General features: G+C 44.5%; 1 protein-coding gene across 3 annotated transcripts in view; it reads left to right on the forward strand.

The window, feature by feature from the left end:
• Positions 1 to 21,566, forward strand: part of PRICKLE3 (prickle planar cell polarity protein 3) — a 98,347-nt gene that overhangs the window by 60,701 nt on the left and 16,080 nt on the right. For all 3 annotated transcript variants that reach the window (XM_029608020.1, XM_029608029.1, XM_029608035.1), the window contains exons 3-6: positions 1,218 to 1,401; positions 1,741 to 1,854; positions 2,735 to 2,872; positions 7,381 to 7,584. In XM_029608020.1, coding sequence (XP_029463880.1) covers positions 1,218 to 1,401; positions 1,741 to 1,854; positions 2,735 to 2,872; positions 7,381 to 7,584 — 640 coding nt within the window. The remainder of the gene's footprint in view (positions 1 to 1,217; positions 1,402 to 1,740; positions 1,855 to 2,734; positions 2,873 to 7,380; positions 7,585 to 21,566) is intronic.

Here is a 21,566-nt window from a genome sequence, read left to right on the forward strand (position 1 = left end):
CGAGAGCCGTGGATTTGCTTACTGTCCCCCTTCCAGCCATTAATTCAAATTTGATCATATTATGATAACTATTGCCAAGCGGCCCCACCACCGTTACTTCTCTCACCAAATCCCATGCTCCACTGAGAATTAGATCTAAAATTTCTCCCTCTTGTCTGTTCCTGAACCAATTGCTCCATAAAACTGTCATTTATTCCATCCAGGAACTTTATCTCTCTAGCATGTCCCGATGATACATTTACCCAGTCAATACTGAAGTAATTGAAATCTCCCATTATTACTGCACTACCAATTTAGTTAGCTTCCCTAATTTCTCTTAGCATTTCACTGTCTGACTCATCATCTTGACCAGGTGGACAGTAGTATACTACTATCACTATAGGCTTCCCTGACACACAAGAGATTTCTACCCATAAAGATTCAATTGTGCATTTAGTCTCATGCAGGATGTTTATCCTGTTGGACTCTATGCCATCCTGGACATAAAGCACCACACCGCCTCCCAGGTGCTCCTCTCTGTCATTGCGATATAATTTGTACCCTGGTATAGCACTGTCTCATTGGTTATCCTCTTTCCACCATGTCTCTGAGATGCCAATTAAGTCTATGTCATCATTCACTGTTATACATTCTAATTCTCCCATCTTACTTCTTAAACATTTGGCATTAGCATACAAACATTTCAAAGTTTGTTTTTTGTTTGTATTTTCATTCTGCTTTTTAATTGATAGGGATTTTTTCGCTCAGGTGAGTTTTTAGTTACAGGCACTTGGATTACTTTTCTTATTATTGGAACCTCACTGTCGGGATGCCCTAATTCTAATGCATCATTAGTATCCTTTGAAGATACCTCTCTCCGAACCATGTGCTGCTGAGCAACTGTCGGCTTTTCCAAGCACTTTGGCTGCTTGGTATTGCCAGTGTAGCACTGGAAGGTGCGCGCACTTAGCTGGTGGGGATGGGACTTTAGACACACTGCAGGTGTTTTGGCCCACACTGGCTTCCAGAAGTTGCTGGAGGCCTTGAGACGCTGCACCTGCAGCTCTGTAGCTGCTCTATAATCAGCCTAAAATTAGAGTGAAATTCGGTTTAAACCAATTGTCACTTTTGGAAAAATCCAGGAATTTTTATGGGGGAAAATCAGTTTAAACTAAAAATGAAGGATCCTATGCACAGGTGAGCTCACCCTGCACATTCTCCTCTTCTCTCTTTCCCAGGAAGATCTGTCAGCACTGTAAGTGTCCGCGAGAGGACCACGCTGTCTGTGCTGTCCCCCAGGAGCTGGAGAGGATGATGTGCCGCCTCATCTCAGACTTCCAGCGACACTCCATCTCCGATGACGACTCGGGCTGCGCATCTGAGGAGTATTCCTGGGTGCCCCCAGGCCTGAAGCCTGAGCAGGTATGGGAAGGGCACACCTGGGAGGGAAGGTGGGGAGCAGGGTGTGTTTCCCTCTGGAGAATACTAGCTTTGTTCTCTTTTGCTTTAAGGCTTTACCACTTGGTTCTTCTTTCTCTCTGAGGACTGGTGTCCTAGTTTTGTTTTGTGCTGAATATTGGGTGCCTGGCTCTCTTTCTCTTTGGGGATTGGCTGTTAGGTTCTTTTCCTCTCTGGGGGTCAGTTACCTGTTTGGTTTTTTTTCTCTTTTGAAAGTTGGTTGCTTGCTTGTATCCCTTGCTGCCTGGAGATTAGATGCCTGGCTGTGTTTCCCTCTGAGGATTGGCTAATTTTTCATTTTAGGTGTACCAGTACTTCAGCTGTATTCCCGAGGATAAGGTCCCCTATGTGAACAGCCCTGGTGAGCGCTACCGGATAAAACAATTGTTACACCAGCTGCCTCCACATGACAGTGAGGTGAGGGTCCCAGAGATCTTCTAAAAGGAGGGGGGATACAGGTGTATGTATAGCTCTATTTGTATTTGGGGCTTATTTTCTAGAATGAAAGGCACTGGCATTACCACACCCTCACTCACCAAATACAGATATCACCTGGCCCATGTCACCACTTCTCTCTCAACCTCACCTCCCCTTCCCCCCCCCAGCCCCAACAGAGTCTGTCTCTCAACATCCTGCCCCATCTCTAGCAGGTTTTTCTCACCAGGCGTCCCCAGCAGTCTTTCTCTCTCTCTCTCTCCCTCAAACCTCCCCCAACTCAGTCTCCCTCAACTCACCCTCTCATCCCCAGAAGTCTCTCTCAAAAACACTCCTCCCTTATCCCCAGCAGATTCTCTCAACTCCCGGCCCATCCTCAGCCTGCACACTCTCTCTTTATGTCACTGTGTCTGTGTGTGTGTGTGTGTGTGTGTGTCTGTGTCTCTCTTTCTCCAGTAGCATTGCAGCTCTCCTCCTCCTCGTTCCTTCCTCGGCTGCTCCAGTAGCTCCGCGTGGGTCGATCATGTGGCATGGCCACCTCCATCCTCGTCTTTGTTCCAGGCAGCCATTGCTGATGTTGACACCTGCCCCCAAACACTGCCTTTTCCTCCTTTCCTGACATCCCCTGTGCAGTACCTCTGTGGCTAGTGAGGGTGACAGGCTGATGCCTCCTCAGTCACGAAGGAAAATGTAGCAGCAGAAAAACAAGTCCTGTGTGCATCTATAAATACTTGGTGTGTGTATCCCAGGAACTCATCCGGACAGCAGCATGCATATATGCACGTCTGCCTGGCCTGATTTGGGTAGGTTCACTGTCAAAGCCCGGTGTGACCCGGTATCTTTTGACTCTGAAATGTTTCAGGTGCAGTACTGCTCATCGCTGCAGGAGGCAGAGGAACGAGAGCTGAGGCTCTTTAGCCAGCAACGGAAGCGGGAGAATCTGGGGCGTGGAACAGTGAGACTCTTCCCCGTCACCATCACCGGAGCCATCTGCGAGCAGGTACCAGAGGATCCACACGAAGCAATTCCTGCTGCAGCAGGTTCTGATGACAGTCTGGCCTCTTGCAAAACTTATTCCTGTCCCTGCCTTTCCTCTTTACCTTTCTCTCTCTCTCCCCATGTACTCTTTCACGTTCTTCCCTTTCTCTGTCTTTCCTCTCCCCTTCACTTCTGCTTCCTGTTGCCCTACCTCCCATCACCCTGGGTCTTCCCTCTCTCCCTGTCTAGGAAGCAGGGTAGTTTCTAGACCTGAGGTTTGCTTCTGAGTCATTAAGTACTGTGTTCAGATCTGCAGGTTGTAGGAGGTTGGGAGGATGAAAGCACTTCTGATGAGTGCTGCCAAGAAAGTGTAATGCAAACCCTGCCACAGACACCCTTAGGGGTCTGAGGGAGCAGAAAATAACTGAATAGTGAAAAAGAAAAAGTCTCTGGCCAAGTCTTGCAGGCCTGAATGTGCAGCATCTAGATCAATGTCAGCAAGGTGAAAAGAAGCAAAGAAACAAATCCATACTGTCTGCATCACCTAGGATAATAATAAAAAAGACTTGCCCCACCCTTAGCCTCGACACTAGGGCTAATGATGGTGGTAGCAGTAGTGCAAAAGCTTCAAGTGATGAGAACACCTTTGCTACAGTTATAGACCTCAGTGAACCTGCTGCTGGAAAGAGACCACAGAAGCCAATGGAAAAAGTTAAGAGGACTGAAGAAGGCCGTGGCAAGGGGTGGGCAAGAAGGGTGGCTGCCCATGGTGTCAAATCGAAGGGGGCACCATATTACCCTTTTGGATCTGTCTGTAAGACTGTGAGTGTGCAAGGCCCAGAGGGAAGGAAGATGCAACTCTTGCCCGGGGAGCTGTTTTGTCTAGTGACTGCCCAGGCACTGAACCCAGTCTGATGGTCCCTGTAGATAAAAAGGAGATCATGTACTGCTGCTTATTTGCAATAAATCCAGTATTTAAAAGCAGAGGGTACACAAGAGAGAGCCCACCCACAACTGGACATGGAAGCATTAGTACCAGGGGGAAAGCTGCCAAAATGTAAATAATACACATTTCCAATCTTGAATTGGACAAATAAAAAAAGAAATATATAAGTAATATCATCTTAATACACTGAAAGATGTTGCAGAAAAAGAAACAGATAGTGAAAGAGAAGCAGCAGAAGAGAGCAGCCAGATCGAGGCTGTGATCATAAATAGTGAATGACAGAGTATAACACAGGATGAGGCCAAGGTAGCAGAGCCAAGAAAGAAGGCAAATAAGGGACCAGGAGATGGACAAAATGACAGACGAGCTCCTGAACTACATGGAGAGGAACAAGTATGCTAGAGTCCAGGAGTGGGAAAGATTATCTAAAGATAAACCCAACACTGAAAGTAAAATGTACAATCAGTAAAATCAATGAGGTCATAAGCTGTACTAAAGGATTACCTGTTGATACCACAGAGGTAAATGGTATATATGGTATATAGTTCTCTACAGTGGAAGTTAGTACTCAAAAAATGTTACCATTAAAGGAAACTAGGCTGGAAGGGAAGGTGGAAGACCAGCTTTCTTTCCTTGTTGCGCTCGGCGGTCCATGGGCTGCTCCCATGAACCGCCATATTCACCAGCAGGGGCCTCTCTCGGCAGCGCCCGGTGTCTTTGAGGTACGCCGCCACACGCCAGCGCGGCAGGACGTCACCAATAGCTCCCGCGACAGGATGCTGCTGACACCACCTAGCCCTGCTCCTCCTAAAGCGCATGTGAATGCCTGACCTCCTCAGTTTTAAATGGCCCACAGCAGGAAAGAGCTGGAGGCGCCTCTTGATGATATCATTCACTCAGGCCTATAAAAGAGCCCTGCAGACTCTCATCCAATGCCTCGGCAACAGATCTCCTCCCTACTCTTCAGTAGTACGTGTTGCTCCAGTGTTCCTTGTCTTCATTTCCAGCGTCCATTGTCTTCATTTCCAGCCTTTGTATCTTTAGTTCTTCAGCCCAACCCTTGTATCTTCAGTTCTTCAGTCTTCTAGTTCGTCTTCCCTGCCTACCCGCCTGTTCTGCTTCTTGCATTCCTGCCCTGCCTATCTGTTCCGCCATTCTCTTCGGACAGATACCTGCTGTTGACCTCGGCCTGCCTCTTGATACTCCCGATCGTGACATTCCACTGACCTTTGCCTGCCACTGGATATGCCTCACCTGGGGACAGAGAAATAACTACAGTACCTGAATGTAATCTGCTTTGAAGTGCCAAAAAGTGGAATATAAAAATTAAAATAAATAAATACTCTGACCCAGCTACCTCAGTGGATCTCTCCATCTTCAGCAGAGGCCCCCACCTAAGACCTGCCGGCCCTGGCACCCAAAGACTCAATCAGAGGGGAATGTTGGCTTGTAAAGGCAAAGCTTCAGTTGGGCCTATGCCTTGCTCAGGTCTGCCTGCTAATGGCGGGGATCTAAAGGGCTCCTCCTTGCAGGTTGTGTCAACCCTGCCTTGGTCTAAGGGTCTACAAACGCAACAGGTTGCCAAGGTCATGGAAGCGGCAGACTTGACATCCCTGCAAGCCATCCCGGTCTTGTCCATAAGCTGCAAGGCCAGGAGAAGATCTTGGAGATTCTGGACCTCTATATCCACTCGACTGGATGCACTCACCACCTCAACAGCCCCCCGCCTCTTGCGTAAGGGCCACTATCACCCATAGCCTGCAGTCATTTCATTCTGCAACTGACGACTCTGCCCTGGTACGCCGGGGACCCCAAGCAATACTGTGGGTTCCTGAATCAGTGCCACATGCACTTTTCCTTATAAGCACCATTGTTCATGGATGATGTGACAAAGACGACCTACATTTTCTCTCTTTTGGACAGAACAGTCCTAGCAGGGGCCTCTTCCCTCTGGGAGCATACAGACTTATTGCTGCACAACTTGCAACAATTCCCTGAGCTGTTCAAAACAGTCTTCAAAGAGCCTGGCCGAACAGCCACCATGGGTTCCAACGTATTCCAAATCCACCAAGGCTCCAGAACCCTGGCAGAATATGCCACAGAATTTAGGTTCCTGGCAACGGAGCTCAACTTGCAGGAAGACTTTCTCATCACGATCTTTCTTGAGGGTGTCTCCTCAAAGTTTAGGGATGAGTTCAATGCTCAGGACCTCCCAGCCTCTTTAGAAGGACTCATCGTGCTCACTGGGAAAATTAATCGTTGACTCCAGCAGAAGGCACGTGAGGTTTGCCCACCTTGAAGAAACATTGAACTAGCATCCCAGTTCCAATGGCCATTTTTACCTCCGGCCCCTGCTCCTCTGATCTCTGTTCCTCCTGAAGAGCCCATGCAGATGGGTCACAACCATTTGCTCCTCAAGGAGAGGCTCCACTGTAAACAACAGGGCCTATGCCTGTATTGCACTGGCCAGGGGCATCTGCTAGCCCAATGCTCGATGAAGTCAGGAAACTCCAGCGCCTAGGGTCCGGTGGAGAGATGACCCAAGGCCTTTCTGTTCCAGCTCCCCAACTTCTACTTCCTGTGATCTTAGAGTTGTGTTCCATAAGCTTTGCCACATAGAATGTTGCATCAACCCAGCCTCTGTCTAAGGGTCCACAAGTGCAACAAAACTAAAGCACCAGCTTGATTAAAAGGAACTTCCAAACATATCTTGATATGTTGCCTCTTGATATGCCACCCTATCAACTCCAGGAGGAAGCTCTCTTGGCACAATGCAGTATATTTAAGAGTGTGTGATTGTACCCAACATACTCTGGCTTACAAGTGAAGTTCATCGCTGTCATGGTATGTACAAAACAAACCATCAGAAGACATGAACCATCATCAGAGACTTAAAGAATGTAAAAACACTCTCGACAAAAGAAAGTGGGGATATTAAAAAAAGAGTAAAATATCTAAAAGGCTTTAGTAAACTACTAGAGGGGGATATTTTCCTCAGGGCTGGTGGAAGAAGGACTGATAATTGATCTTTCATTGTATGTTATATGAGCAGCAGTGGGGAATGATGGTGTCCACACTCCTCCTCTTCTCTCCTGGCAGTGGGAAGTGACTGTGTCTGTGCTTCTTCTCTTCTCTCCTGGCAGTGGGAAGTGACTGTGTCCTTGTTCCTTCTCTTCTCTCCTGGCGGTGGGAAGTGATGGTGTCCCTGCTTCTTCTCTTCTCTCCTGGCGGTGGGAAGTGACTGTGTCTGTGCTTCTTCTCTTCTCTCCTGGCAGTGGGAAGTGACTGTGTCTGTGCTTCTTCTCTTCTCTCCTGGCAGTGGGAAGTGACTGTGTCTGTGCTTCTTCTCTTCTCTCCTGGCAGTGGGATGTGACTGTGTCCTTGTTCCTTCTCTTCTCTCCTGGCGGTGGGAAGTGATGGTGTCCCTGCTTCTTCTCGTCTCTCCTGGCAGTGGGCGATGATGGTGTCCCTGCTTTTACACTTCTGTCCTGGCAGTGAGCAGTGTCAAAAGCACTGCTTCGCCTCTTCTGTCCTGATGGTGGGCAGTGATGATGTCCCCTGCTTCTCCCGGTCTCTTCTGGCAGTGTGGAAAGCAGATACGAGGAGGTGACATTGCAGTCTATGCCAACCGGGCCGGACATGGTGCCTGCTGGCATCCCCAGTGTTTCATCTGTGCCAGCTGTGCTGAGCTTCTCATTGATCTTATCTACTTCTACCAAGATGGGAAGGTTTACTGTGGCCGTCACCATGCCGAGCTGCTGAAGCCTCGCTGTCAGGCCTGTGATGAGGTGAGTGGGCAGCAGCTTCAGGGAAGGAGAAGAGGGCAATAGCTGGAACAGGGAGCAGAACAGGTAGAGGTACAACGGTCATGAGGGTGGCATTGCAGGCTGGTGATTATTGGGATATCTGAAAATCTCTATCTGTAGGTTGGGGATATTAGGTTACCACTGTAGGTTGGGGTTATTATTGGGTAGTCACTACAGGCTGAGGATTATTGGAGAATCCTGGGGATTTTATATGCTGAGTAAGGGTTATTTAAGGCTCTGTGACTAGGGTAGGTGTTACTGGGGTATTCGGGATGTCTCTGTCTGCAGGTGGAGGATTGTTAAGATAGCCATTGCAGGCTATTATTGACCAGTCACTGCAGTTTAGGGACATACTGGGATTCTCTGCTGGTTTGGGGAAGGGAGGTTATGTAATGCTCGGTCTGCAAGTTAGGGGTTACTGGACTATTTCAGGAGTCTTTGTCTTCAGGCTAGAGCAGGGGTCAGGAACCTTTTTGGCTGAGAGAGCCATAAACGCCACATATTTTAAAATGTAATTCCATGAGAGCCATACAATATGTTTAAAACTAAATACAAGTAAATGTGTGCATTTTATGTAAGATCACACTTTTAAAGTACAATAAGTCTCTGAAAATATTACACCAGGCCTTAAGACACCAATACATCTCCTATTAGGAAAACGGACCAAGTCAAGCTGCTATAGAGTCCTACACAGAAACTACACGCCAGCAGAAAACCTCACCTGAATCACGTGCTGTCCCTCACCTAACATAGAATAAAGAGACCAAAACGCATAACAAGAAGCATGCAGACAAAAACTGAATTGGAAACTGCAACAAGCCAGAGTCTCTGTATGCAGTGTAACAAAGGAAAAAAGAAACATCACACATCCTTATAAAACAAATCAAGAAATATAAAATCATCAGCAGTAAAACTGTACTAACAAAAAGAACATATTTCGAAACAGCTGATGAGTGGAATATCCAATAATTAAAAACTCATATAAAACATTTCCAGATACCAACAAAATATTTCAAAATAGCAGACACAAAGATCCAGTAATGAAAAATAATAAGGATACAAAAATTTTTTTGCTCTGCATACCTGGGAACGTTTGATATCCAGGTGTCCTGAGATTGTTCTGAATTAGCAGGAGGTGGGGTGGTTTGCTTGGAACTTTCTCCTCTCTCAGTCACATACCAGCGCTCTCTCTCACACTGGCTCTCAATGACACACCTATACACACATGCTCTCAGTCACTCACATATACAAATGTTTTTTTCTCTCTCACTTATATAGGCTCTTAATTACACATTTACACACATGCTGTCTATCTTTTCACGCTTACACACACACAGGCTTTCAATCACATAAATACATGCTGTCTTTTTCTCTCACACACAGACTCTCATTCACATGCTTACAAACATGTCCTCTCTTTCTCTCATTTACACACAGGCTCTCAATCACATACTCACATGCTCCCTCACCTAAATCAGCTCTCAATCACACACAGACACACATGCTCTCTCTCTCTCATTTAAACACAGGCTCTCAATCACATACTCACATGCTCCATCACCTAAACCAGCTGTCAATCAGACACAGACACACATGATCTCTCTCTTACTTATACACACAGGCTCTTAATCATACATACACATGATCTCTCTCACACACAAAGGATCTCAATCATACACACATACTCTTTCAAACAAACAGGTTTTCAATTACAAACTTACATATACAGGTTCCCAATGGTAAACTTACATTCATGCTCTCTCTCTCACAGGCAGGATCTCAATCACAGACATACTCTCTTTCACATATACAGGCGCTCAATCAATCATTCACATACATGCAATCTCTCACTCACACACACAGGATCTCAAACACACATGCTTGCTCGCTCATTCACTCTCCCCCCCCCCGGGAACTCGCGGCAGCAGTAGCCACCTCCCAACGCTAACCTCCTTCATTTTCAGCCCTCGCGGAGGCGAAGGCGGAGTCCCATCGGCCGCGGTTGAAGATTTTCATTTTCCTCCGAGCCGCGCTGCAGTCTTCTTCCCGCGCAGGCACCCGATGCTCTCCACTTCCTCTTCCGGGCCGCGGGAAGAAGAGAGCACCGGCATGCTCTCCTCTTCCCGCGGCCCGGAAGAGGAAGTGGAGAGCATCGGGTGCCTGCGCGATGACTCCAGCGCTGGCACCCGGCTGACACCCGATGACTCCCGCGCAGGCACCCGGATGACTCCAGTCGGCGTGCTCTCTTCTCCTCCCCCCCCCCCCCCGCGGCCCGGAAGAGGAAGTGGTGAGCATCGGGTGCCTGCGCGGAAGAAGAGACCACGCTAGTGTGGTCTCTTCTTCCCGCGCAGGCACCCGATGCTCTCCACTTCCTCTTCCGGGCCGCGGGGGGGGGAGGAGAAGAGAGCACGCCGGTGCCGCTGACTCCAGCTGGCCTGCCGCGTTCCGCCCGGGCTGACAGCATTTTAAGCCCGGGCGGCGGAGGACCGGGGAGCAGCTGGGTCAGCGGGGAACCGCGAAGTATGGCGACACTTGTCTGCGAGCCAGATGCAGCCCTCAAAAGAGCCATATCTGGCTCGCGAGCCATGGGTTCCCGACCCCTGGGCTAGAGGCTATTATTGGGGTGTTACTGCCAGTTGGGAGTTATTATTGGAGTTTTACTGCAAGATGGAGGTTATTGGGTTCTCATTGTCAGTTCGAGTTTATTATCATGTCCTGGATGTCTATGCAGGTTGGGGGTCAGTGGAATATCACTGCAGGTTGATGGTTGTTATTGGGCAGGCATTGTAAATTTAGGGTTGCTGGAGTATCCCTGGGGGGTCTCCATCTGCTCATTATGGGGTCATTTTCAGATCTGTCCTGCAGACTGGGCATTACTATTACACGATGGAGCTCAAGAGTGAAAATATATAAAGAAGCACAGGGAATTCACTCTATAGCTTACTGAAATGCAATATATATATCACATAATGGCATAACTTTCATATCATCATAGACACTGACTGATGTGTACAATCATCGGTCTGCCACAGAAATGTATTTTTTTTTAATATCCAAATAAAACCCCACTTATCTGTGAAATATTCTGAAGAAGTTTCCGTAAATCACAGAGAAGGCTTCTGCAGTTGTGGCTTTCATAGTCCAAAACCTGACACTGCTTGCAGTGTCTCGAAGAGCAACCCATTCATGTCTTACTGCTTGAGAAAGGACTATAAAAACAATGACAGCAGAAGCCTTGGATAATGGTTGGACACTAACCTTACGTTTACTACACATATTAAAACAGTTTGGGGTTTTTTTTTTAATTGAAATATTTGTATTGATTTCAACAATACATTCACAGCCAAAACATATTTATTTCTGAACTTTGGAAGAAACACCTTCACATAAGAGCTCCAAATTTTTTGGTCAGAATTTATAGTTTCCTGGACCACCCCCCCCCCCCCCCCCCCCCCCCCACCATTTTCCTCTCCAATAGGAAAAGATCTGTGAAAGAAGTTTTCCATTCCGATATGGTCAGGCCTCTCGGTTCCAACCAATTAAGCAGTATAAGGTGAAGTGCCACTAAAAAACCTTTGGTTAATAAAAGTTTGTGTGCCCGTCTTAAGAGCAAAAGGCAGCAGACCAGCAGGTTACCGGGACATGTAAATTTACGAAATAGTCCTGTAAGGACTGCCAGAACTGCTCTATGATCTTACAACCCTAAAGGCAGTGCAGTAGTGATGCTGCCAGTTGAGAGCACTTTATACAGCTATCAGAGGAAATTAACTGAGCTACGAATGCTTTACTCAGCCAAAAAGAAATTCTATGTACAATTCTGAAATGTCTCCCAAATGGTAATGGATTTCATTGCACTCCTATCTCTTTATCAGGTCGCATTGCCCTAGTTAAAATGATACTGATCCCTAAAATATTGTACAAGCTACAAATGATCCCTCCTCTCCCAGCTCTCCAACTCTTTCTTATCACCCCCATCCACAGCCTTTGACAGTTCATACTGCACTTTTCCTCTTCATCAGTACATAGAGATACCCAGGAAGATTGCATTTCAGCGCAATGACCACCAGATTTGCTAAAAAAGACAAAGATCACGAAAGGCGAAGACGCCGGAGCCTAATATGACAGAGGGAGCCGATGTCTCGGACGCCGTCTCAACCTCCTCTATTCAGACGGTAACAGACCTGCAATCCGCGGTTGTGAAAGCACTCGAGCCTGAATTCCAAAAACTCTTTGATAAATTGGAAGAAGTTTCTGCGACAATGTCTGGCTTTGAAAGGTGTTTTGCCGAGGTTGAGCAAAGAATTTCTGACAACCAAGATGGCCTCTTGGCCGCACGCATGGGCATCACCACCCTGCAAGCTACACTTCAGAAACAGGCCGAAAAAATTGATGATATGGAGAATCATGCCCAACGCGATAATCTTCATTTTAGAGGCCTGCCCAAAACACTTAAAGATCAAGAATTGGCTGTCTTTTTGGAATCTTGGCTCATAGAGGAATTGAACCTACAGAGCACTATGGTTAAGTATGCATAGCACACATGCACCATATAGGGCCGAAGAAAGCTGAAGCAAATCGACCATGCGTGGTTATTGCAAAATTTTTAAATTTTGCTCACAAGATGGAAATTCTTCACCCTCTGCGCTCTGGGAAGCAGTTTATGTACGACAGCCAGAATATATTGGTATTTTCTGACTACTCAGCTGAACTGTCGATTCTTTGCAGAACTTTCGCTCCTATTTGCTCTCAATTGCACAATCTAGGCCTACGACCCATGCGTCTTTATCCAGCGAAATTGTGTGTACCTACTCCAAATGGGATCCACTAGTTCACCCAATTATCTGCAGCCCAAACATTTCTCCAAGAGTGGACTGTACAATGTTCTGTGGCAGCCCCGCCCGCTATGGTTGCAACGTAAAGGAGGACATATTAGAGTTGGTACATGCGTTTGGCAGTTACTGCGACAGTCTTCTGGGCTAGTTTTCTTTATTGAACTGAGTTTTGTTATCTCTTTTCTAGTTATCTATGCTACAGTTTAATTACTGTCAGGCTGCTAGCCCGCGTTTGGCCAAGTTTTCGACGCGCTATTTTTAGCCCTTATACAGTAAGGGGTAATAGCACGTCGAAAACGTGCAGCCAACCCCCCCCCCCCCCCTGAACTAATAGCGTCTGCAACATGCATATGCATGTTGATGGGCCTATTAGTTATTCCCAAGCGATTCAGAAAGTAAAATGTGCAGCCAAGCCGCACATTTTACTCTCAGAAATTAACTCCTGCCAAGGCAGGAGTTAATTTCGGCCGGCACTGGAGAAGTGTACAAAAAAGCAGAAAAAACTGCTTTTCTGTACACCCTCCAACTTAATATCATAGCAATATTAAGTCAGAGGCCCCAGAAATAAAAAAAAATTAAAAATTAAAAAAATTAAAAATCTGCCCGCGGCCTACGGGTTGGAAGACTGATGCCCAATTATGCCGGCGTCCGTTTTCTGAACCCGTGGCTGTCAGCGGGTTCGAGAACCGACGCTGGTAAAATTGAGTGTTGGCTGTCAAACCCGCTGACAGCTGCCGCTTCTGTCAGAAAGGAGGCGCTAGGGATGCGCTAGTATCCCTAGCGCCTCCTTTTACCGTGGGCCCTCATTTGCATTTTTGGTTTTTCTGAATCGCGCGCCCAGAAGAGTGGCCTGGGCGCGCGCTGGGAGAGCGGGCGCTCACCGGCTCTCCCGCATGCTTTTCTGTATCGGCCTGTTTATTTTTTGCTTGTGCGGGATGGGGGAGGAGTGGAGTAATTGGGTGCTCTTAGTGATCTCTGTGGTAATAGATGGGGGTTAGTAGGGAAGCTTTGACCGGGGGGGGGAGGGTAGAAGGGTTGTACGTGTTTGTATACTATTACAGCTTGAGTCACCTCTTAGATTTTGGTGATAACATGCGGGGGTTCCGTCGTTTTTATTATGCTGATATTGGTTTTTGGGAGGATCTGAGCTGGGCAGATCTCCCACATTTTAGAGTTTTGTTAGCTTTTTGCCTTCTCTTTTCACTCAACGTAGACCACCATGAGCCAAAGGATGACAAAAACCCCGTCTGTTACAGTTTACAGCTGGAATGTATGTAGCATTAATTCTGTGGTTAATCATGCAAAAATTCTTACCTATTTAAAAAAACACTCGGCATCTATTGCCTTTTTACAAGAAACACATCTTACAGATGTGGAATATCTCAAGCTCAAGAGAGACTGGGTGGGGAGGGTACATTATGCCTCAGCCTCAAAAAAAAATCAGCAGGTGTAGCTATTCTAATTCATAAAAATACTCCCCTTATTGTTCAGAAAGAAATCAGAGATCCTAATGGTCGATATTTGATTTTAGCTGCCTCTTTATATATCAAACCATTAACCAAATATATATAGAAACATAGAAACATAGAAATGACGGCAGAAGAAGACCAAACGGCCCATCCAGTCTGCCCAGCAAGCTTCACACATTTTTTTCTCTCATACTTATCTGTTTCTCTTAGCTCTTGGTTCTATTTCCCTTCCACCCCCACCATTGAAATATCTAGCTTGATTAGTTAGGGGTAGTAGGGGTAGTAACCGCCGCAATAAGCAAGCTACACCCATGCTTATTTGTTTTACCCAGACTATGTTATACAGTCCTTATTGGTTGTTTTTCTTCTCCCCTGCTGTTGAAGCAGGGAGCTATGCTGGAAATGCGTGATGTATCAGTCTTCTCCCATGCCGTTGAAGCAGAGAGCCATGCTGGATATGCATCGAAAGTGAAGTATTAGACACATTTGGTTTGGGGTAGTAACCACCGTAACAAGCCAGCTACTCCCCGCTTTGTGAGTGCGAACCCTTTTTTCTTCTCCCCTGCCGTTGAAGCAGAGAACTATGCTGTATATGCATTGAAGGTGAAGCATCAGGCTTATATATATATATATATTTATTTATTTATTAACCATTAACCAAATATATATATATATATCAAACCAAATAAGCCTGATACTTCACTTTCAATGCATATCCAGCACAGCTCTTTGCTTCAACAGCAGGGGGAATGAAGAAAAGTGGATCTGTATACAGACAACAGCCAACAAGGACTGAATTACATAGTCTGGGTAAACAAATAAGCATGGGTGTAGCTTGCTTATTGAGGCGGTTACTACCCCTAACTAATTAAGCTAGATATTTCACTTAGATGCAGTTCCAGCAATGCTCTCTACATTAATGGTGGGGGTGGAAGGGAAATAGAACCAAAAGGTTACTAAGAGCCAAGAGAAACAGATAAGTATGAGAAAAAAAAAGTGCGAAGCTTGCTGGGCAGACTGGATGGGCCGTTTGGGCTTCTTCTGCCGTCATTTCTACGTTTCTATATGTTTATGTAACATCTAGGCCCCCAAATTTTATGACCAAAAATTTTCAAAGAATTGTATTGCCATTTTCTCCCCTATATAGAGAAAGGATTGATGTTGGCTGGGAGATTTTAATTTGGTTAGGGATCCCATTTTGGATAAATCTCACCCAGGCAGAGTAGACAAGCTTTCACATCCAAAAGGTATTTATTTTTTAGAAGATACATTACAACTTATTGATGCGTGGTGAATATTGCATCCTTCTGAAAAAGATTTTACCCATCTGTCATGAGCTCATTAACTTTTTCTCGTCTAGATTATTTTTTAATTAGTCATGATCTTTTTTCTAAGACAATCAAAGCACAAATTGAAGAAATTGTGATCTCAGACCACGTCCCAGTTGGCGTAAGCTTCGCCTATCGCTCAGAAGATTATTTACTTAGAAATTGGCGGTATCCCTATTATTTGGCAAATGATGTACCCTTTCAGGAGTTTTTGAGACTCTAATGGAAGGATTAGGTGCTCAATAATAGAGAACACCTATCAAATCCAATTTTATTTTGGTATTCGACCAAAACAGTGCTGCGAAGGGAAATCATTGCATATGTGTCCCATAGGAAGCGGGTCCTCGATAGACAGGATTACAACTAGAATCACAATTGCGTAATGCCAAAACTAAATTATGAAATGATAATACTCCACGTAATAAGGAATCTTATATGGCAATTCAGGTAGCATTGAGTTCTCGTCTCCATCAACAAGCTTCTAAAAGTGTATTATATTGCCAACTTCAATTGTATAGGTATGGTAACAAAACAGGAAAGTTGATGGCCAATTTATATAAGGCTAGTAGGGACTCCAAGTATATCTCAATAGTACGAACTGATTCTGGAAGCCTGAATACTTGCACTGAAGAGATCATGCGCTGTTTTATTGATTTCTATGCTAAACTATACTCTTCAGATAGTTGGGACGAATCTAGATGTAAAAACGTTTTGTGAGACGATAAACCTTCCTAAGCTTACGGCAGAACAATTGCAATGGTTAAATAGCCCTATTACTTGTGCAGAGATCACCGCTAGCATTCAATAAGCTAAGAGGTTTAAGGCTCCAGGCCCCGATGGGTATAGCTCAGAATTTTTTAAAACACATAAGGACCTTATTTCTGGTCCATTATGTTCTATGTTTAATGCCTTAATCACAATAGGAAAGAATTTAAAAAAGCTCTAAAAACTCATTTCTTCAAAGAAGCATTTGGGAACCTAGATTTTACATAGCTTCGATTAATCTAGTATGAAAGTATTAATCTATGAAGTATGAAAGTTAATCATGTGTTGCCACAGTTAACTAGGTTTCAATTATTATTATTTGTAAGATAGTGGTTAAAATTATTCTATCATAATATATTTTGTTGATATTGATCATGACGTTAATTGTACTTTTTATTCTTTTATATTTTATTTTAATTTTATTTAATTTATGTCATTTTAATTTAATTTAATTTAATTTAATTTACTTTTTATTTTTAGAAAAATTATTGTAAACCGTTTTGGTCATTCATGTATTGGTGAAACGGTATATAAATGTACTAAAAAAAAAAAAGGGCTATTTTCCACCACATACTAATTTGGCACATATCACGGTACTACCTAAACCAGGCCAGGATTTGTTGTCCCCTTCCTCATATGGACCAATCTCATTACTTAATGTTGATCAAAAATTGCTATCTAAAATCCTGGCGGACCGTCTGGCCAACATGTTACCTTTCCTTATAGGTCCACGACAGGTGGGATTTGTAAAGAAGCGTTCTGCACTGACAAACATGCAATCCTTGCTGACAGCTGTTAGTCTCTGTCAACTTAGAAGTTTTTCTGGTAGTCAGTTTTGATGGTGTCGAGTGACAATATTTGTTTTATATTTTGACTTGTATAGGTTTTGATGGTGTTTTTTTTAAAAGGTTCTTCGCTTTCTCTCTGCTTCTCCAGAAGCGGTGATTCTGGCTAATGGCACACAATCAGAGAGATTTTCCATCACCAGGGGCACACGACAAGGGTGCCCCTTATCCCCCCTTTTATTCTTACTAGCTTTGGAGCCCTTATTGCTTAGCATTCAAACATCCCAATCCATCAAAGGGAAAGTGTTCAGGGGTGATGTATTCAAATATGCAGCCTTTGCAGATGACATCCTGGGTTTTTTTAACTGGTCCCATTCATTCTTTTACCTCATTGATGGCGTTATTTGGGAACTTTGGGGCTTTTTCTGAGTTTAAATTAAAGATTGATAAGTCAGAGGCCTTGACATTTCCAAACTCAGTATTAACCCAGTGTAAAGAAAAATTTCCCCTGAAATCCGCTATCTCTTTTAAATACCTGGGGTTACAAATTACTTTAGATCTCTCGAGTCTCTATGAGCTTAATGTGTCCACATTAATAGGGGCATCTTGCGCTAGGTTCCAAACATGGCAAGACCTGCCACTTTTGGTAGCAGGACGCATAAATTTGTTTAAGAAGGTTCTCCTTCCAAAGTGGCTTTATGTCTTTCAGCATCTCCCAATTTCCGTACAAAGCTAAAGGCTAGCGGACACTGGACTCATTACTGCGGCAGTTTATTTGGAATAAGAAACAAGAATACCATTAACTTGGCTAAAACTAAAGTGGTGGCAAGGTAGCATGGGCCTTCCAGGTTTGGAGTTTTATTCTTTGGCCAGCTTGTTACGCATTGTTCGGGCTTGGCTGCTAGATGAATCTATCTACGTGAATATTCATGAAGAACATGCCTTGGGAGCGCCTTTGGACCTATGCTACATTTTACAAGCTAAGTCCACTCAACTTCCGCCTCAGATCACACATCATCCTCTATTTGCACCTACCCAGTGGACCTGGATTCAACTTTCATGTCTGCTTGGAACCTCGGCGAACCCCTTTTCTGCCCATCCGGGGTAATTTAGACTTTACACCAGACATGGACACAGCTGGTTTTATAGCATTTCAGCAGAAAGGTTTGAGCTTGCTTTTTCATGCGATAGACTGTGATGGAAATGTTTCTCCCTTTGTGGAACTTCAGTAGCACATTGCTTAACTAATGGATGGTATTTTCCCTACCTACAGCTTTGTCATTATATCAGATCACTTCCTGTCACCACACTTCCCCAGTTCTCGATTTATATGAGGGAATTTTTCATTTTGATAGTACACGGAAATTATCTCTTGCCGCTATACATAAAGGGGTAGATTTTAAGAAAGTGCGCCTTCGCGTACTTTTGTTGGCGCACCAGGCGCAAACAAAAGTACGCTTGATTTTAGTAAATACGCGCGTAGCCGCGCGTATCAGCTAAAATCCAGGATCGGCGCGCGCAAGGCTGCCGATGTCGTGTAGCCAGCGTGCGCCGAGCCGCGCAGCCTGCCGCCGTTCCTTCCAAGGCCGCTCCGAAATCGGAGCAGCCTCGGAGGGAACTCGCTTTCGCCCTCCCCTCACCTTCCCCTATCTAACCCACCCCCCTGGCCCTATCTAGACCCCCCCCCTACCTTTGTCGGAGAATTTACGCCTCCCGGAGGGAGAAGTAAATCCCCGCGCGCCAGCGGGCCGCTAGAGCGCCAAGACGCGACCTGGGGGCAGTTCTGGAGGGCGCGGCCACGCCCCCAGACCGCCCCGGGCCGAAACCATGCCCCCGGGCCCGCCCCTGAAACGCCACATCCCGCCCCCAAAACGCCGCGCCGATCCGACACGCCCCCCGACACGCCCCCCTCGAAAAACCCCGGGACTTACGTGAGTCCCGGGGCTCTGCGCACGCCGGTAGGCCTATGGAACATAGGCGCACCGGCGCGCAAGGCCCTGCTCGCGTAAATCCGGGCGGATTTACACGAGCAGGACTTTTAAAATCCGCCCCTAAGCCATTGGTAAATATAGAAAAGAAGATTTTGCTAATACCTCTGCCGAAAGATGGTCAAAGGAAGGAGTATTTGTTATACAACCCGAAGATTTACATAGAAACTTTCATAATTTATTGACTGTTTCTTTTCATATTTACTACCGGGAAATGCAGGATACATTTTTATGTAGGGCCTATATATCTCAATATGTGGCCTATAAAGCTGGTATTTCTGAAACAAAGGTCTGTATTAAATGTCACCGAAGGGTAAATCATATGTCCCATGCTTTTTGGGAGTGTCCTCCAATTTTTTCCTTATGGGGAAAAATTCTACATTATTTATCCAACCTTCTGAATGTGGTACTCCCCCTCTCTTACAGGCTTATTCTTTTTGCCAGATTTCCTGGTCTTAAGGCACAAGGCACTGGGATTAAAATATTAATTCAGAAAGCTTGCCTGGTGGGTAAAAGGCTAGTTCTGACTCATCGGAAGTCTCCTAAGGTGCCTTCATAACGGCAATGGCGCAATTTGTTCCATAAGACGATGCAAATTGAAAATAGTATATCACGTCGTTCCCCCAGAATAAAAAAGGTTTCTGTCTGTTTGGGATCCATACATTCAATCGTTATCCCATAGATCTCTCAGCCTTATTCTTAACAATTAGTTCTTTATTATCTTTGATGAGGTGACTCAAGAGTATGCAACCGGAATCTATATTCTACTTTGGGGGGGGGGGGAACTGTGAGGGGGGAGGGGCATAAGTTGAATGACAGTTAATAACACAAAAAATTTATATTTTTTTGTAATTGGCTGCTTGGTCTGCTCCAGAAACAAGTATCGACCAGGCATTTTGTAATTTTATACTGCTCAATAAAATTCTGTTAAACTAAACACTGTCAAGTTTACTTTAGAGTTTAGGGATCTATATTCTAATCCACTTTAGATCCGGCTTTAACGTTGAGGGAAGGGCTGTTACAGCACATTAACACTGCCCCCCCTAACAAGGAAAATGGAACAGGAGATGGAGTTAATTTACCCACATTAGGAAGCCTACTTTCCATCTCCCAGGCGTTAACTTTGGATACTCAATCCAGCATTAATGCTTACAGAGGTAATTGAAATAAATATGTACATATTCTTTTTGCAACTTGTATGTGCATTAGCATTACCATTGGAGGCTAACACAGCAATAACACTAATGCACATGCAAATTACATGTGATAATGGGTTTTGTACATGGGCATTAGCTAATATGCCTTAAATGTGGGCATTAAAACCAATGCCCATGATTTATTTATTTGTTTATTTATTTACAGTTTTTATCTACCACATTCGTAGGTACAAGATGCCGGTTTACATATAATGGTGTTAACAGGAAAAAGAGATACATATAACGGGATCAGTGGTAACAGAGTAATTAAGTAGATTAAATGGTTTCAAGAGATAGTGTAAAAGCAATAAAATAACGGCATGGGAACGGCATGATAACAAGGCTATAAGAAAACATGGGGGGTGGGGAATCCAAGTGCAAAGTTACATATCAATGGAAGGGGTATGAACAAGGGAAGGCATAATCAATATAATGGTAGTATACAATGAATTGTGCTGAAAAACAGTGGGAAGGGCATTATAGTATATACTGGGTGAGAGAAAGGATGTGTTAAGGGTAAGCTTGTTTGAAGAGCCAGGTTTTGAGTTTATGGCTGAGTTGGTAGCCATAACTGCTTCTACTGGCAAAATGTTTCACAATTTGAGCCCTCTAAAAACTCCCTTCTTTTGAAACTGGTGAAATCTCCTTTCCTTAATCATAATGGATGCCTCTTTCTTTGTTTGTAGCTATTTTGGTACAGCAATTGTCTGCCAGATCCCTGTAGAGCCCTTTGATATATCTGTATAATGTAAATAAAGTTCCTCTTACATCTCTTTTATTCTAATGTAAATTACTCCTGTTCTACAATCTTTCAGCAAAGGTTAAACCCCTGTGTCCTCACTGATGACCTTTCCTTGTAATTTTTTTTTAACATTTGGCTATCCTTCATTTGAGGATGAGTGCCTAAGACTAAACCCTATAACTCAAAATATGGTCTGATATTTATTTATCTATGTATTTGTTTAGGCATTTCATATACCGTCGTTCCAAAAGAAGATCACAACAGTTTACAAAAACAAAATTCACATTTTAGGTCGGCATATCATCAAAGCATGTTAACTAGATAATTAAAATAATCACTGAGTTTTCTTAGTACTCTTTACATCTCTTAATGACTATTGCTCAGATATATAGAATGGAAGAATGTAATTTATTTATTTATTTATTTATTTATAACTTTTTTTTATACCGAAGTTCAGGTAACAGAATTACTTATCACTCCGGTTTACATTATAACAAGTAGAAAACAATGACAACATATGTCTTACAATGAACAAGGGAGTGAACAACTTGGATAATATAACATAACCTAACTAGGAACAGTAGCAGTATTCACTATTAGAGCGAAACTAGCGCATGGGGAGGGAGGTTTGCTAATGGGGGGGAGGGGGAAGGAAGGTTGTTCGTGGAGGGGGGGAGGAGGGGGAAATTTCTTATTGATGAGTAAAAACATGAGCATAGTAATTGTCATTCCTTGCTTCCGCCCTCTGTTTAATGCACGCTAAAAAGTGCTCTGCTTTATGCAGTGGCAGGATGAGATCGTCATTCCTTGCTTGTGCCTTCTGTTTAATGAATGCTAACAATGCGCTCTGCCTTATACA

Source organism: Rhinatrema bivittatum, chromosome 1 (assembly GCF_901001135.1).
Source record: "Rhinatrema bivittatum chromosome 1, aRhiBiv1.1, whole genome shotgun sequence".
Classification (NCBI taxonomy): Eukaryota; Metazoa; Chordata; class Amphibia; order Gymnophiona; family Rhinatrematidae; genus Rhinatrema; species Rhinatrema bivittatum.